Raw genomic sequence first — 17,280 nt, forward strand, 5'->3', positions numbered from 1 at the left:
ATATATATATATATATATATATATATATATATATATATATATATATATATATACTTCTGCAACTGGTAGAGGAAAGAAGCCCGCTAGAAAGGGTAGTTTATGTTTTCATCAAGAGCCACTTAATTTTTACATAAATTGTCTTTTTTTAGTCTTATATTTGTATGAAAGACCTAAACCTTTATGTATATATATATATTTATATATGTATATATATATATATATATATATATATATATATATATATATATATATATATCACACACAGTATGTGTGAGAGAGAATGATTGTTCTAAAGCCAAACATTGATACTCAAAGTTAAGTATACCTTAGTTTAACCACTGAGCTGATTAACAGCTTTCCTAGGGCTGGCCCGAAGGGTTAGATTTATTTTACGTGGCTAAGAACCATTTGCTTACCTAACAACGGGACCTATAGCTTATTGTGGAATCCGAACCACATTATAGCGAGAAATGAATTTCTATCACCAGAAATAAATTCTACTTATTCTTCATTGGCCGGTCGGAGATTCGAACTTGCGGCCAGGAGATTGCTAGCTGAGAACGGAACCCACTGACCCAACGAGGAACTTTATTCATACTCAGAATATATATATATATATATATATATATATATATATATATATATATATATATATATATATATATATATATATATATATATATATATATATATATACACACACACACACACACACACGAACGAGAGAGAAAGATCATGGGGGCGTTTAATAAGAATTCGATATTACAAACTGTAGTTCATCTTATAAGATTAACCCTTTCGAATTTAACCCTCCGTTTGTGATGTTATGTTTTAACGGAAAACGTCACAAATCCAGCTAGGAGGAATTGGTAGACAAAGATGGGGTCAAGAGCTTTGATGCTTTTCGTCTTTTGAATAGTAGAACTGACAGGGCTCTGAAGACGCCGATGAAATCGGAGAAATGTCAAGAGTTTCGAGGTACAAGTCTTGGAAAGCTGTTGTCTGAATGATTTAACCACGACTGAAGATCTGATTTTGGGATGAGGGGGCATTTGGCCCCCCCAGCATTCGCTCTTTCTTTCAGTGATTTTCTTCTGTATACCTGCATGAGGATTCATTAACATCATTCTCCGTACCATAGTGATTATGCTATTCACTAAGCAAAAGAGGACTTAGCCACACCGGGTGTTACTACCGCCAGTACACTGTAGATTGCTTAAGGCTCTTTCCAGGGTCCCTTCGACCCTAGCTATAACCCCTTTTCATTCCTTTTACTGTACCTCCGTTCATATTTTCTTTCTTAATCTTACTTTCCACCCTCTCCTAACGATAGTTTCGTAATGCAGCTGAGAGGTTGGAAGTTTTCCTCCTGTTACACCTTGAATACCTTTTTACTCTCATTTCCCTTTCAGCGCTGAATGACCCCATAGGTTCCAGCGCTTGGCCTTTGGCGTAAATTTTGTATTCCATTCCATCTAGCCACGCGATGCCTCTTTTATAAGAAAATTGAAGGAAAATAAAGGAAGCGATTTGGCCGCCTGGCTAACCCAGGGAAATCCTGAAGTTTTAATTGAATTTCAAAGATGTTTATGCATCCGATGCAGTGATGTGGTGATATCGGCTTCTTTACAAAAGTTTCGTTCCTTTTAGGCATTCTTGTAATAATGACTCTTTCAAGAACCTTTCCGTTTAATTATTGAAATGTTGATAATTATCTGGTTATTTGTCTTTCTTTAAAACTTAAGCTAATCATCAGTTTTAGGTTATTTTTTATTACACTGGTGTTTCTAAGTTCTGAAAACTTTCTTTGCTTTTGCTTTTTTTCATTAAGTGAAGTCACTTTTCTTCCCGGTGCGATTTGCTAATTAATTTTTCATATTACTTCAGTTTTGTAGAAATCTCTCTCTCTCTCTCTCTCTCTCTCTCTCTCTCTCTCTCTCTCTCTCTCTCTCTCTCTCTCTCTCTCTCTCTCTCTCTCTCTCAGTAAACGCGTCCCAAATCCGAAGCTAAATATTGCTCTCCTTCAGTTCGACCTTTGTGATTTTGAGGTCAGAAATAGTGTCTTGCTTCTTCCTGGCAAGTGTTGTTTATTGTGATGCAAGGGCTCGAGTGGAAAAGCAAGAGTTCCGAGCATTTGTTATTGATGTCTGCAGCATGCAACTAATTTTAGCAGTAGCAGTTAGAAATACCCTTTACACCATTTTTTTTATATGAATGAAAGACTGAGTTTTATTTCCTTCCTTTTAGTTTTCTGTAAAAGAAAACTATTGTGCCGGCTGTGTCTGGCCGTCCACACTTTTTCTGTCCGCCCTCAGATCTTAAAACCTACTGAGGCTAGAGGGCTGCAAATTGGTATGTTGATCAACCACCCTCCATTCATCAAGCATACCAAATTGCAGCCCTCTGGCTTCAGTAGTTTTTATTTTGTTTAAGGTTAAATTTTGACATAATAGTGCATCTGGCAACGATATAGGATAGGCCACCACCGGGCTGTGGTTAAAGTTTCACGGGCAGCGGCGCATACAGCATTAAACCGAGACCACCGAAAGATAGATCTATTTTCGGTGGCCTTGATTATACGATGTTCAGAAAAGTAGATTGCGTCGAAGAAACTTCGGCGCATTTTTTACTTGTTTCCTTTCGTGCATTTTTTTGTCTTGGTTTCCGAAATATAAAATTTCAATTTAACTGAAGAAAATTCCCTCTGAGGTTTTCCTGTTCTATCAGAAGGAATATGACTTTTTTTTATTTATTTATTTTTCTTTTTGACAGGATACTTTGCATTCAAGGTACAGAAATTATTAGGTAGATGAGTCTCTCTCTCTCTCTCTCTCTCTCTCTCTCTCTCTCTCTCTCTCTCTCTCTCTCTCTCTCTCTCTCTCTCTCTCTCTCTCATGAATTCTGTGAGAGAGAAAGAGTGAATTAAGGAGTAGATGTTAATGCATTATTGCCCTAAAGCATTTCTCCTTGTATTTTAAAATGTACTTACATTTTTCCTTTTATATATTAATTTGTTAATTTGTTTGTCCTTTTCTAATAATTGATCTCTTCTCTGTTCATTTCCTATTATTTGCTGTTATTTGTTTCAGAAGAACACCATATTCTTCGGAAGCTTGAATTTCTAGTCTGTGTCCTCTGGGGGCTTGTTCCATATGAATAAGGTTCATCTTCTGACTAATAATAATAATAATAATAATAATAATAATAATAATAATAATAATGCAAAGAAACTGCGGATTCAATAAATTACTAAATGAATGATCAAAATAGAATACTGTGGGTTAGAATGAAAAGAAGTGCCAATTTCTTTAATATGCACAATTTCCCTCTCTCTTTGAATGGCATACTATTCATTTTCCCCTCTCAAGCGAAAGGAGTCAGGTCTGCCTGTTCCTTTGCATTAAGTAACGGTGTCGGCAGAGGATTAAATTTGCTCCCTCTGCCATAGCAGAAACTCCCCCTGGTGCTTGAAGACGCTGAAAGCAGTGGAGAAATCCCAAAGTTTTGACAAAGGTTTGGATGTCGGAAGGTTGTCTTTGGGTAAGTTGTTAAGAGGGCGTGTGAATATTTGCTCTGTTGTCTTAATTGTTGGCTTTATTGAGGTTGTTTTTAATTTTTTTTTATTTTTATAATCGTTTGGTAGATACCATCCCTGGCACATCTTTCCTCTTAAGAAAAAAAGAAAGAAATAGAATGATTTAAAAAAAAATTTTGTATCTGATTTATGCATAAATGCCCTGTCGAGATTAGTGAGACGCCACTAATAAAACAAGAAAGTTTGCGCATTACGAGAAACACTTACTACATAAAGGAAATAAAGAAAAAAAATTTGCCCAGTAAACACCAAGTAGATAAGGAATGTTTCTCGACACAACAATCCCTAATGTGCGCAGATGAATTATCTTTACTCAGCGTTAAGCTGTCTGATAAGGACATGCCGAACAAACACGGAACCTGTTAGGCAGCTATTCCCCAACGAAGTATCTGTCCAATTACTCGAGCAAAAGTTGTAGGATTCGCAGTCTTTCATCAGAGAGGCAACTCGGGCCTCCAAACGCGCTCCTCCATTACGCTCTGTGCAAATCTTGTAAACAGAATGAATCTAATGAAGACAAGATATGGCTCTGCACATCGCCAGTGTTAGAATGTAAATAAGGCCCATTCAAACAGAGGCCGGTGCTCAGAGAAGGCCGCCAAAGGGTTCATCTTGAAAAATGGAAATTTATTCAGTGCTGACGATTTTAGCCAAAAAAAAAAAAGAAAAAAAATCGGAATACAAATTACACTTTTTTCTTTTTTTACTCAATAAGATAACAGAGAGGAATCTGCGTAACGTTTATTTCGCGGTAAATTTTCGAAATATTGAAAATATCGAAGGTTGAATGCATGAAATAGCTTCAAATTAAAATGAGGTTTGCTTTAGCCCCAAAAAAATGGAATACGAAATTACATTTTTTTTTTTACTCAAGAGAAGAGATAGGAATCTGCGTAATGTTTATTTGTGATAAATTTTCAAAATCTTACATTTATCGAAGTTTGAATGCTTGAAATAGCTTCAAATTAAAATGAGGTTTGTTTAGCACAAAAAAAATGAATACTCAAGAGAAGAGATAGGAATCTGCCAAATGTTTATATTGCGAGAAATTACAAATCCCTACAAATATCAAAGGTTCATTGGGTGAAATAACTTATAATGGAGTTTGTGATTTATCTCAATGTATTGTCAGTAATATCTTGGTGTCTTTATCTCTAACATCACTTGAACATTGTGCCACTTTTGCAGCAAATTCTTATTAGACTTCTTCACTAAAGTTTCTGGACTCGAGTTCAATATCTGTTTTTTCTTCCACTTGATTTTTTTTTTTTTTTTTTTGCAGATTGGTGAGATGTTTGGCTTCTGGTTTTTCATTTCATTTGCGTCAGTTGTTTTTTCCCTGTAGATTATTTCTGTTAAACACAGCCAAGAAAATGACCTTTTAATTGATTGTTACCAGTTATGAAAAAAGATACACCAGTGGCCGTGGAATAGAATAATAATTGATGGGTTTTACGTAGACGTTCATATCTCTCTCTCTCTCTCTCTCTCTCTCTCTCTCTCTCTCTCTCTCTCTCTCTCTCTCTCTCTCTCTCTCTCATTGCGCGAAAGCCGGCTGTGTGGCGTGCTTGAGTAAAAATCTGTCATGTTTAATAAAAGGTCTCTTTTTCAAACTGAGAATCTGAACGTAATATCTGTACCGACAAAACTACTCATTTACGATTTTACTTGTCACTTGGTTGATGACTTATTATCATTTTGTTTTGAGTCGTCCAGATATTTCTTATTAACTTTATTTCTCGTTTCAGGTAAGCGTCAAAAAGACGACAGCCATAGAAGCTCCAGGACATTTGGTAAATATATGTCAAGTTAAATTTTTGTCTCTACTGGTTTATATTTTGCAAGAGTTCTGGGAATGTTATTTCCGAATGTAAATCTTCTTTTGATCCCGACGTTTTTAAATGAAAGAATGAAATATGGAATCATGAGAGAATTATGAAAAAAAATGTGAAATTAGATATAAAGGTAACAAGGTAGCAACAATGATTTGGCCGTGGAGAAGTAAAAAAAAAAAAAAAAAAAAAGCAGCAGGAGAAAAAAAACTAGTAGCAGCTGCAATAGTAATAGTGATGATAGTGAGACAGTAATACTGAATAGTGGTGATAGCGGTGGTTTTCTGGGCTTCGTTGAATTGTGAGACTTGGCCTTGCTAACCTTTTTAGCTAAACTATTTATTTCAAACAACGGAATTTCTTAAAAGGTGGTTCAGAGGTTTTAGCCTCAGCCAAGACTAACATATGGTATTCATTAACAGAAAGTGTGGATGTCGTTAAGTGATGGTTTTGTGGGAACTGCTGGTTCCCCGCTCGTTCCCTTTTGTGGATTGCTGCCTCCTTACCTTCAAGTTTTTTTGTTTTGATGCTTTCGTGGTGAGCTGCCGGTTTTTCTGTCGTCAGTCGGGTCTGGTAGGGCAAACAGCAGCAGCAGGCAGTTTTGGGTCGACGTTGGTCGATTTTGAGCAACAAATTGGAGCACGCCTACGAAGTGGAGCACGTCGTAGAGGTGGAGTGTGACCATGGTTCGTGTGACCACGAGCTGCTCATCTTTGAACAGCGTGAGGTGGTCTCCATCAGGGTTTTTGATGGTTGGTGGGTTTTGTCCCAGTTGCACAGCTGAGGCTGTCTTGCTGCCCCGATGGAGGACGTATGTTTGTTTTTTCTGCCTGCTGTTGTTTATTTTTTGCCTTTTTTTAGCTACTTTTTTTGTTTATTTTAACTGGATTTTGTTTAGTGCTGCCTTTTGGCTTTTTTGTATTTATGGTTTTTATCTTTTTGCAGACCTGACTCACTTGTAAATATTATAAATAAATTAATATTAAGCTCATTTATTGTTTTGTTGTTTTCCCCTCCTTTGTTTGTTGCATCTGCCGTCTGTCAAAGCCCCGTGTATGTTAAAGAACCTCATAACAGCCCACTCAACAGTGAATCATTAAGCATTTTAATTTGGGCAGACTATCCACCTTATTTTTGTGCAAATATAGATGTATACTCAGGTTTACTTTATTTTTATCAAGGTAATTTATCGTTTAAAATGTTATATTTTATTTGACAGGATAAAATGCATATCACTAAATATTTTTTTTTTGTAATTACAGATACATACACTCACATTTACTTATTTTTATAAAAGTAATTTATCGTTTAAAATTTTTATTTGCCGAGATAAAATGGCCAACATTAAATATTTTAATGTGGAATGCTCTTCTTATTTTGTTGTAAATACAGATATATGCTCTCACATTTACTTTATTTTTGTAAAGGTAATTTATCGTTTAAAATTTTATATTACATTTGCCGAGATAAAATGTTTATCAATAAATATTATAATTTGGACAAACTGCCCATCTTATTTTTTGTACATACAGACATATACACTCACATGTACTTATTTTTATGAAAATAATATCGTTTAAAATTTTATATTATATTAGCCAAGGTAAAATGCGTATCAATAATTATTATAATTTGGACAGACTGCCCATATTATTTTTTGTTGTAAATACAGACATATACACTCACATTTACTTATTTTTTTAAAGGTAATTTATCGTTCAAAATTTTATATTATATTTGCCAATGTAGCTGAAGATCAAGAAAGCCAAAGTTGCCTTTCTTACGAGACAAAAGTGGGCGAGCGAAAAGGAAGGTCAGATATACTGGTTGATAACCATCTTCTCGGAAGGCTTCGTTAGTACATCTTCTAATCTTGGCACACCGTCTGGGTTTTCGGGAACGAAGGATTTTTTTTGTGGGGTGGGAGGAGGAAAGGGGCTGGGTGGGGGTTGTGAGGGGTGGTCTTGGTCTTTTCTGCACGAGAAAGGGCGTTTTTATGGATTCCGTGTAACTGCTCGAAGTTCAAGAAAAAAATTTTTTTTTATCTCGCGCGCTCAGGAATGGAGATTCAACTTTTTTTTTTTTCAGTGGTTTGATGCTTTCATTGGTTTTTTTTGTGAAAGTTGTAGCCAAAAAATGTATTTGTGATGGTTTTTTCTCTTTCCTTATGCTAAAAGTTTTCATCTGTTTGTTTGGTATTTTGTGATTTTCTAGCCTTTATGTTGTTTCCATTTAAGCTGTTTGGTATTTTGTTTTTTTCTGTCCGCCCTCAGATGTTAAAAACTACTGAGGCTAGAGGGCTGCAAATTGGTACGTTGATCATCCACGCTCCAATCATCAAATGTACCAAATTGCAGTCCTCTAGCCTCGGTAGTTTTTATTTTATTTAAGGTTAAAGTTAGCCACGATCGTGCTTCTGGTAACGATATAGGCTAGGCCACCACCGGACCTAGCCTATATCGTTGTTAAAGTTTCATGGGCCGCGGCTCGCAGCATTATACCGAGACCACCTAAAGATAGATTTATTTTCGGTGGCCTTGATTCTACGCTGTAGCGGCTGTACAGAAAACTCGCTCGCTTGCGTCGAAGAAACTTCGGCGCACTAGTTACTTGTTGTTATGTTGTATTTAAAAAAGTATTCTCATAAATATGGCTAGAAATGACAAGAATACTTTGTACAACATATTCATTGTTTATCGTCTCTTGAACGGTACTGATTGTCACGGCTCTGAAGACACGGAAGAAGGCGAGAATTGCCGAAGTTTCAAGGAATGCCTTTGCTTGAATAGTTCATCAACGGATCTGAAGACCTGATTTTGAGGAAAAATACATGCGCCATGCTTGTACATGTATCCATTTTTCGTACATCTGCACTAGCTAATATCATTAGGAATATACTGTACAATAACAGCCTGCACGAGCTAATTTCATTAGGAATATACAGTAACAGCCTGCACGAGCTAATTTCATTAGGAATATACAATAACAATAACAGCCTGCATTAGGAATACAATAACAACCTGCACGCTAATTTCATTAGGAAAATATAACAGCCTGCAGTAACAGCCTATACAGTAACAGCCTGCACAGTTAATTTCTGTTGGAATATACAATAACAACCTGCACGAGCTAATTTCATTAGGAATATACAGTAACAGCCTGTACGAGCTAATTTCTGTAGGAATATACAATAACAACCTGCACGAGCTAATTTCATTAGGAATGTACAGTAACAGCCTGCACGTGCTAATTTCATTGAATTTATACAACTACAGTCTCCTTTATACAACTACAGTCTCCAATCAAAGGCAGAATGGTTCAGTTGAGTGTATTCTTCCACTCGGCAGAGCAGGTTCCTCTTGGTACTCTTTATCAACCTTTCCCCTTTATAAGGAGGTGGAAGGAAAATAGGTCGGAGATTTGCCTCGTAGCTCCCTAATGAAGGCGAATCCTGAAGTTTTACTGAGACTGTGAAAGGTTATTTATGGTACTAATACAGTTCTCTGTGCAATTAACTGTTGCTTCATTTATGAAGTTTGTGTTTCGTAATGATTTATTTTTTATTTCATGATTATGGGGATTTTTTGCTTTTATCTGTTACCTATTTCCTAGAAAGGGGAAAGAATTCATAATGAGCTCCCAAAACAGGTATTCATTTACAATATATTCCTCGTGGGTCTCTCTCTCTCTCTCTCTCTCTCTCTCTCTCTCTCTCTCTCTCTCTCTCTCTCTCTCTCTCTCACAGACACACACAACAAACCACAGCTGCATGGCATATGTGCAAGAACGTACGTGATTGTTCAGAAAAGTTTTCCTTTGCGAAACCGAGGAAACAGACGGGGAGGAAAAAAGACGGAAATATGAGTCAGGAGTCGAGAAGTGAGGGGAAGAAGAGGTAAAAAAAGAGGCGTCGGCGGCAGCAGTAGCTGTAGCTGTAGCTGTAGAAGTAGTGAAGGGTTTTGTAGGTTGAACTTCACTAGACAGTTTTCAAGGAAATCGCATCTTCGCCCTTTCTTGGTTTCAGCAAACGGTGGGTCTTTTTTTTTTTTTTAATGTGAGATGTCTGAGAATAATTCAGTTGCGAATGAAATTTATGAAATGATTCAGTGATTGCGAATGAAATTCATGAAATAATTCGGTGATTGCGAAGGAAATTTATGAAATGATTGAATGATTGCGAATGAACTTCATGAAACAATTCCGTGATTGAGAATGAAATTTAAAAAATATTTCATTGATTAAAATGAAATTCATGAAATAATTCAGTAATTGCGAATGAAATTCATGAAAGAATTCAGTGATTGCTAGGGAAATTTATGAAACAATTCGGTGATTTAGAATGAAATTTATGAAATAATTTAGCGACTGGGAGTGAAATTTATTTCTGATCATTAGATTTTTCATCATTAACAATAAACAGCCAGTAGTTATATATATAAAAAACTGTTTTGTTAATTACTCTTTTCCCTGAAACACACTGTTGCTAGGTCGGAATTCCATTCATTCTATCCCAAACCCAGCGCTAAATCTTGCTCTCATTTTATATGAATATTTTGTTATGATTTTCAGAGCAGAAATAATTACCTGACTCCGAATTGTTCAGTTTTTTTTTTTTTTTGTAATTAATTTCATCTAAGTAATGTTCTTAGTCCATTTGTAAGGAACTGGAATGATGGCAGCAAGAGTTAATTCCTGTTTGTCTTTCCGTTGATGAATGAATTTCTTTTTTTTTTTTCGTCTGCCATAGGTGTATCTTTGTCCACTGTAAATTTTAAGAATAAACGTCTAAGCATCGTTCTTATGAACAGTTCCGGTCGGTTAAATTCTTACATTTAACAAATTTTCATTTCCACAGAAATTGTTAGTTTTATTTCCGATATGTTTGTACAGTATATACAAGACCCTTCAAAGTAAATGTAAAAATAACAGAAAGCAACCCTCTCTCTCTCTCTCTCTCTCTCTCTCTCTCTCTCTCTCTCTCTCTCTCTCTCTCTCTCTCTCTCTCTCTCTCTCTCTCAAGAGTGCAAGCCGAGGGTTAGGATAAAAATAGCATAGATATAACTAGAAAAAAAAAACGAAAACTATTCATAGACAGAGGCCCTACGATCAATGCATATTGAAAGAACTTCCAAGTCTTGAAAAGGTTCGACTGATAAGGTTTTCTGGAGGAAAAGATCAGAACTGGCAAGAAGTGAAGGGAGTCATTGTTTAGAAATTACTCTTAGGAATTAATTCCATTATATAACTTGTAATAGGAGACGTAGGGAAACAGTAGGAGGAGAGGCGAGATGGAATGTAAATGAGCCGGGAGAGGGGTTTCAGGATTACATTCTGGTGGCAAACGAAAGGATATTTCAGGCAGCGTCTGTCACCCCTGTTTGGCGTTGCATTTCTTGGAAATTGGGTCCTTGAGGAACGATTAAGACTCTCTCTCTCTCTCTCTCTCTCTCTCTCTCTCACACACATTTTATGGTAATTTTTGCGTCGAGCTGAAATCGATTTTCGTAACACCTCAATAACCCAAATTTTTATTGAAATTATACACTGGAATAAATTAATTTGGAAATTGGGTCCTTGAGTGACGAAAAAGACGCTCTCTCTCTCTCTCTCTCTCTCTCTCTCTCTCTCTCTCTCTCTCTCTCTCTCTCTCTCTCTCTCTCTCTCTCTCACACACACACACACATTTCATGTTAATTTTTGCGTCGAGCAGAAAATCCATTATTCGTAACACCTGTCTAACTCAAATTTTAATGGAAATTATTAACGTGAAATAAATTAATTTGGAAATTGGGTCCTTGTGAGACGATTAAGAATCTCTCTCTCTCTCTCTCTCTCTCTCTCTCTCTCTCTCTCTCTCTCTCTCTCTCTCTCTCTCTCTCTCTCTCTCAGTGTTAATTTTTGCGTCGAGCAGAAATCCATTTTTATGTAACACTTCTCTAACGCAAATTTTAATTGAAAGTAGACCCACGCAGTAAATTAATTTGTTTTGTACGTTCATTAAGAATTTGTGTAATGTTGTAAATAGAGCGCTTTATTTATTTGTAGCAATCAATTCCAACTTTCCTCGTAAACAGTTCCACTTCAGTTGAACCAACGAGATTAGAGTAGTATTTCAAACTAATTCCTTTTCAGTGGTATATCCTGAAGGAATATCTATTTCCATTTTTCATTAGTTTCTAATGCACACTGTATATAACGGAAATATTCTCTCTCTCTCTCTCTCTCTCTCTCTCTCTCTCTCTCTCTCTCTCTCTCTCTCTCTCTCTCTCTCTCTCTCTCTGCAGGCTTTCAAAATCTGTTGATTTTAAGAGAAATATATATATATATATATATATATATATATATATATATATATATATATATATATATATATATATTCTAAATTTGAAATCTCTCTCTCTCTCTCTCTCTCTCTCTATATGCTGATTTTTAAGAGACTATATAACTAAGAATTTCAAAGATCTCTCTCTCTCTCTCTCTCTCTCTCTCTCTCTCTCTCTCTCTCTCTCTCTCTCTCTCTCTCTCTCTCTCTCTCTCTCTCTCTCTGATAATGTAAGAATACAATATTCAGGCAGCATCTCGGATAAGATGGAAGCTTCGGATTTGAATGATTCTGCCTTTCACTGCGGAGGGAAAATCTCTATAAAAGCAACTCGGAATCACCAGCTTTATATCCTCGCCTTTTCGTACAGGTTTTAAGAACTAGTAATCCACACGAAATATGCACAAGAATAGAAGAAAAATTATAAAAACAGTGAAGACCCTCATAGTTCCTTGTATGTTTAGGTAATAGAAATATTCTAGTTTTGAGGTTGAAAAGCAAATGTTCAGGAAAAATACAAATTTGTTGTTAAATTGGTATGTTTGTTCTTACTTGAATTAAAGATTACTTGGCAGTCGTTCAGATATAATGGGTTGATATAGATGTAGTCTTCCATTTTCTTGCACTGTCTTGATATCCTTTTGAATTTTGCATTTGATTTTTACTTAGATTTATACACTTCCCCGATATTTCAGTATAAACTTTTGTTTCATCCTGCCAGAATCTTTCAGACTCAGAGCGCTGAGATGCATTCCTTCTTGAATATTCTTACATTCCAGTGATAGTCCACAAGTGCACAGAGGCAGGTCACAATGGAACAACCAGTTACCGACAATAAAATCTGCTGTATGTGACAAGTGGGTAACACAATAAGTTAGATATTAGGTAACACAATAAGTTAGATATGACTGTTATCATACGCTTTTCAAAGATGCCTACCGTGGAGACCTTAATTTAATATATAAGAAACTAGAAGTACTATTTAGTAATGGATCTCATCATAGAGAGCCAGAAGCTGTAAGTAAATTTGGAGAATATTAAAAAGTAAACATTAATGTTGAGGTCATGAATAAGAGATGTGAGGGCGATAATTTGATTGCTGTACCAGAAGGTGACTTAAGACCTGAATGTACTTATGACTAAATTCACCAATTTAATTTGAAAATTAATCATTAATAAAGAAACTTGGGAGATGGAAAGCGCCGGGCTATGGTGGAATCACTCCGAAAAGAATTTAGCCGAAAATGAAAAGATACTTCTCAGACCAACTAGAATGTTTTGTAGAATATTGAGAGATGAACTAACCTTTGATGATTGGGGATTTGGGGTTGTAGCAAAGGTACCGTAGTTGACCTAACTGAATGAAGGCTTACATCGGTTTGGATGAAAATATTCCGTATTCTTATTCTCATTAGGCTGAACCCCATAGGGGGTTAGTGCCGTCAGTGCAAACTTTCTTAGCAGCGTGCCTTCGGCCCCTAGTTGCAACCCCTTTCATTCCTTTGATTGTACCTCCTTTCATATTATCTTTCTTCCGTCTTGCTATCCACGCTCTTATAACAATTATTTCATAGTGCAACTGCGAGGTTTCCCTCCCGTTACACCTTTCAAACTTAGCGACTCTCAATTTCCTCTCCAGCGCTGAACGACGTCGTAGGTCCCAGTGCTTGGCCTTTGGCCTAAACTCGATGTTCAGTTCAATTCACTCATTAGGCTGAAGAAAGAAACTGGTTGCTTTGGTTGATAAAGAGAAGGCGTTTGAGCGTTCAGTTTAATATTATATAACGTCTTGTATAATATAGTATTCTCGTCGATAATGTAAAAATAATTGTAATTATCCCTGAACAGAGAAGATGGAAACTGAATGTTGGTGGAGTCTTTTCAGGTAAATTTGCAGTAAGTGGTTGGGTGCTACAAGGGTATGTTAAGTCACCATTGCCATTTGCACTTACCGCTGATTTTATCCTGAAGTAGGTGTTTAGAGTTGTAGGGAAAGGTTTAAACTGGAGTTAGGATGGAACTTGGCATACTTAGGATACGCAGATGATGATGTTTTAGTCATAAAAACACACGATTTACCCATTTTGTTTCATAGAATGTGTCATAATATCTATAGAGTTGGGACTTGAGATCAGTCTAAGAAAAACAAACATAAGGGCAGACTGCTTGTTGATGGGCACGTTGCTTGTGTTGCTCTTCATATCTCAAACTATCAAGAGATCTTTAATAGCAAGAGCCCGTGCCAGCACAAGGGTGGCTGAATCTAGACAGATCTTTAATATTTAAACAGGCTGTAATGTCTGTAAAATGAACCTTACACTTGAAACGCTTCGGAGGCAGAAAATAAATAAATAAATAAATAAATAAATAAATAAAAAATCATATATCAAAAAAGTAATTTTGTGGATACTCAAAGTGTCATCGTATTTTCATCTCACGGAAGAAAGTACTTTTTACCTGTATTACGCATAAGAGGCCTTCAGGAAATTAAATTTACTCACCCTGCAAAAAAACACTCTCTCTCTCTCTCTCTCTCTCTCTCTCTCTCTCTCTCTCTCTCTCTCTCTCTCTCTCTCTCTCTCTCTCTCTCGTGCGAGTGGAAAACGAAATCAAGAAATCTAACTCTCTTCAAAAGAAAGAAATTCTTCTGGCTCCTTCTATTTGAATGTCAAAGATTTAAGTAAATGTCCTCAAGGAGCATCTTATCAACATCAAGGAGGGTACAATTGCCTGAGACGTCACTGTTTTATTATTGAAGGCGTCTGGATAAAAGGTCATAGGTAACGAGACAAAGACAAAACCTTTGAATTATTACAAGCGGTCTTTTTCTGGTATAGCACACACAATATATATATATATATATATATATATATATATATATATATATATATATATATATATATATATATATATATATATATATATATATTGTATATGTGTGATATACAAAAAGAATGCTTGTAATAATTCCCAGGTTTTTATTTTTTTTTGTAAAAGAAAACTGTTGTGCCGGCTTTCTCTGTCCGTCCGCACTTTTTTCTGTCAGCCCTCAGATCTTAAAAACTACTGAGGCTAGTGTGCTGCAAATTGTTATGTTGATTATCCACCCTCCAATCATCAAACATACCAAGTTGCAGTCCTCCAGCCTCAGTAGTTTTTATTTTATTTAAGCTTAAAGTTAGCCATAATCGTGCATCTGGCAACGATATAGGATAGGCCACCACCGGGCCGTGGTTAAAGTTTCATGGGGCGCGGCTCGTATAGCATTTTACCGAGACCACCGAAAGATGGATCTATTTTCGGTGGCTCTGATTATACGCTGTTGCGGCTGTACAGAAAACTCAATTGCGCCGAAGAAACTTCGGCGCATTTTTTACAATTTATAGTTGTCTCTGAAAGGTGAATCCCAACATTCGCCTTCAATATAGACGTGAATAACACCGACAAGAAATATGAAAAATGAAGCATCTAAAATAAATGTAACATTTTATCTTTGACTCCCTCATAAACGTCTGTAATTTGTCATTTTCAAGTATTTTTTCCTTACTATTTTAACGCCTTGCTATTTTCCCAGGAATTGAAAAAAATTATTCAGTGCTTTTACAGTCAACAAAGTCATTGCTTCATTACCGTAGTGACATTTGGCGAATGCTGGAAGTCAAGAAACTCGCAATGCTTTTGTTTTACCAAGTCTGCAAAATAAAAAGTTAAGGTCAGAAATGGGGGCTGGTGGGTATCTTTCTCCGGATTTTCTTTCGTGCATTTCTTTTGATCTTGGCACATGGTCCTTCGCTTCCAGGAATAAAGGATTTTAGGGGGTTGGTCATTGTGAGCAAGAGAGGTTCTATGGAGCTAGTGTATCCTCTCAGACTTTAAGATTTAAAAAAAAAAATTCTCACGTCCTAAGAAGTGGAGATTCATCGGGTTTTCATAGTTTGAATGGAGTTAATCTGGTATAGTGAATGGAGATCTTTTTGTTGATATTTGTGAAGGCTATTGTTCTTGTCGATAATGCATTTGTTTTTGTTTCTTTCTTTGCAAGGAGTTTTTGTTTCGTGTAGTACAGTATATTTAACTGACTGACAAAATCTCTTTGTATTTACATATCTGCACTACCGGTAGTCGATTGCTATATTTCACGTCATAGAAAAATGGGTAAAAAAAATTACTGAAAGCTAGATTTCGTAATGACAGGCAACATGAGGATTCGAAAAAAAGTGAGCTTTGTGACAAAATGTGAAAGTCTGACCTTTGCATGTTAAATCTAAGCTGCTGGCGATGCTCATCAATTAAATACGACTTCTATTGTTTCCAAAACAATATTGTAACGTGTTGTGCCCTAAATATAGCTGTTTAATCAGTTCAGCGTTGCCTTTTGCAGATTGATGCAGAGGGAGTAAGGATAATTGCTCCGGGGCTGTTCCATTGTAAATGAAAAACATTGTTCTTTTAGGTGCCACATTGTTCAAGCGTTTAATAAATGCATATCATTCGAGAGGAATCCCCTTATTGTCGTAGTCTAATGTGCATCGTATGTACATTCAAATGCTGTGGATGTGCCAGGCCGTATTTTGTCGTCATTAGGTTTTGCTTTGTTTGCAAGGTTAGGAGGAAGCTTAATGGTGGAGCTGTGTGTTTAGAAGACCAGTTACCCCCCTGAAAGGGGCATAAAAGTTTCGTGCATGCAAGGGGGACCGTAACTGATTTTGTGTGTTTTTAATGTTTTTTTTATGCAATTTAAAACTAAGCAAAACAAAGCTTATTTAAGCGTGTATTAAGAAGGATTGTTACATCGTAGATTTCTTTTTTAGATACTTGTTGTATACTGCCCCGAACGTCAGTATTTGCATTTTCTCATTATTGACAGTTTTGCATGTAGCCTATGATTTGATCAAGAAATATTAAGTATGATAGTGCTCTCTCTCTCTCTCTCTCTCTCTCTCTCTCTCTCTCTCTCTCTCTCTCTTTATATAGTGGTTATATACTGCTCTGAATGTCAGTATTTGCATTATCTCATTATTAACAATTTTTGCATGTATGATTTGGTCAGGAAACATCAGTCATAACTGTGCTCTCTCTCTCTCTCTCTCTCTCTCTCTCTCTCTCTCTCTCTCTCTCTCTCTCTCTCTCTCTCTGGCCGGGCTGTAAGTGTTCACATAAAATGCTTAGTCGAGCGTAAATTTCAGGTTAGGGAATGTTCAAGGCACCCCCCCTCCCTTCTCCCTTTTCCCTCCTCCCCCGCCTCTCCCATTCCCCGGGAGTTCTAGGAGTTAGAATAAAACGGCTGCATCTCGGCAAAGCGAGATTACCCGCCCAAGTCTACACTAGAAGAGGCCATGAAGGTCTCCTTGTACTTTTCCTACCCATTCCCTCCCCCATCTCTCTCTCTCTCTCTCTCTCTCTCTCTCTCTCTCTCTCTCTCTCTCTCTCTCTCTCTCTCCCCCACCCCATGCTGACTTTTCCTACCCATTTTCCCCCACCCCACTCTCTCTCTCTCTCCTCTTCCCATCCCCAGGATGAATATTGCTCTC

General features: G+C 36.6%; 1 protein-coding gene across 1 annotated transcript in view; it reads left to right on the forward strand.

The window, feature by feature from the left end:
• The first annotated feature begins 6,110 nt into the window (after nt 1-6,110).
• kon (chondroitin sulfate proteoglycan 4-like protein) overlaps nt 6,111-17,280 on the forward strand; it is a 194,472-nt gene continuing 183,302 nt past the window's right edge. Inside the window, exon 1 of the mRNA XM_067121778.1 lies at nt 6,111-6,238. Within this exon, the coding sequence (XP_066977879.1) occupies nt 6,111-6,238 (128 nt within the window). The remainder of the gene's footprint in view (nt 6,239-17,280) is intronic.

The sequence above is a fragment of the Macrobrachium rosenbergii genome, chromosome 20 (genome assembly GCF_040412425.1).
Source record: "Macrobrachium rosenbergii isolate ZJJX-2024 chromosome 20, ASM4041242v1, whole genome shotgun sequence".
NCBI classification, from domain to species: Eukaryota; Metazoa; Arthropoda; class Malacostraca; order Decapoda; family Palaemonidae; genus Macrobrachium; species Macrobrachium rosenbergii.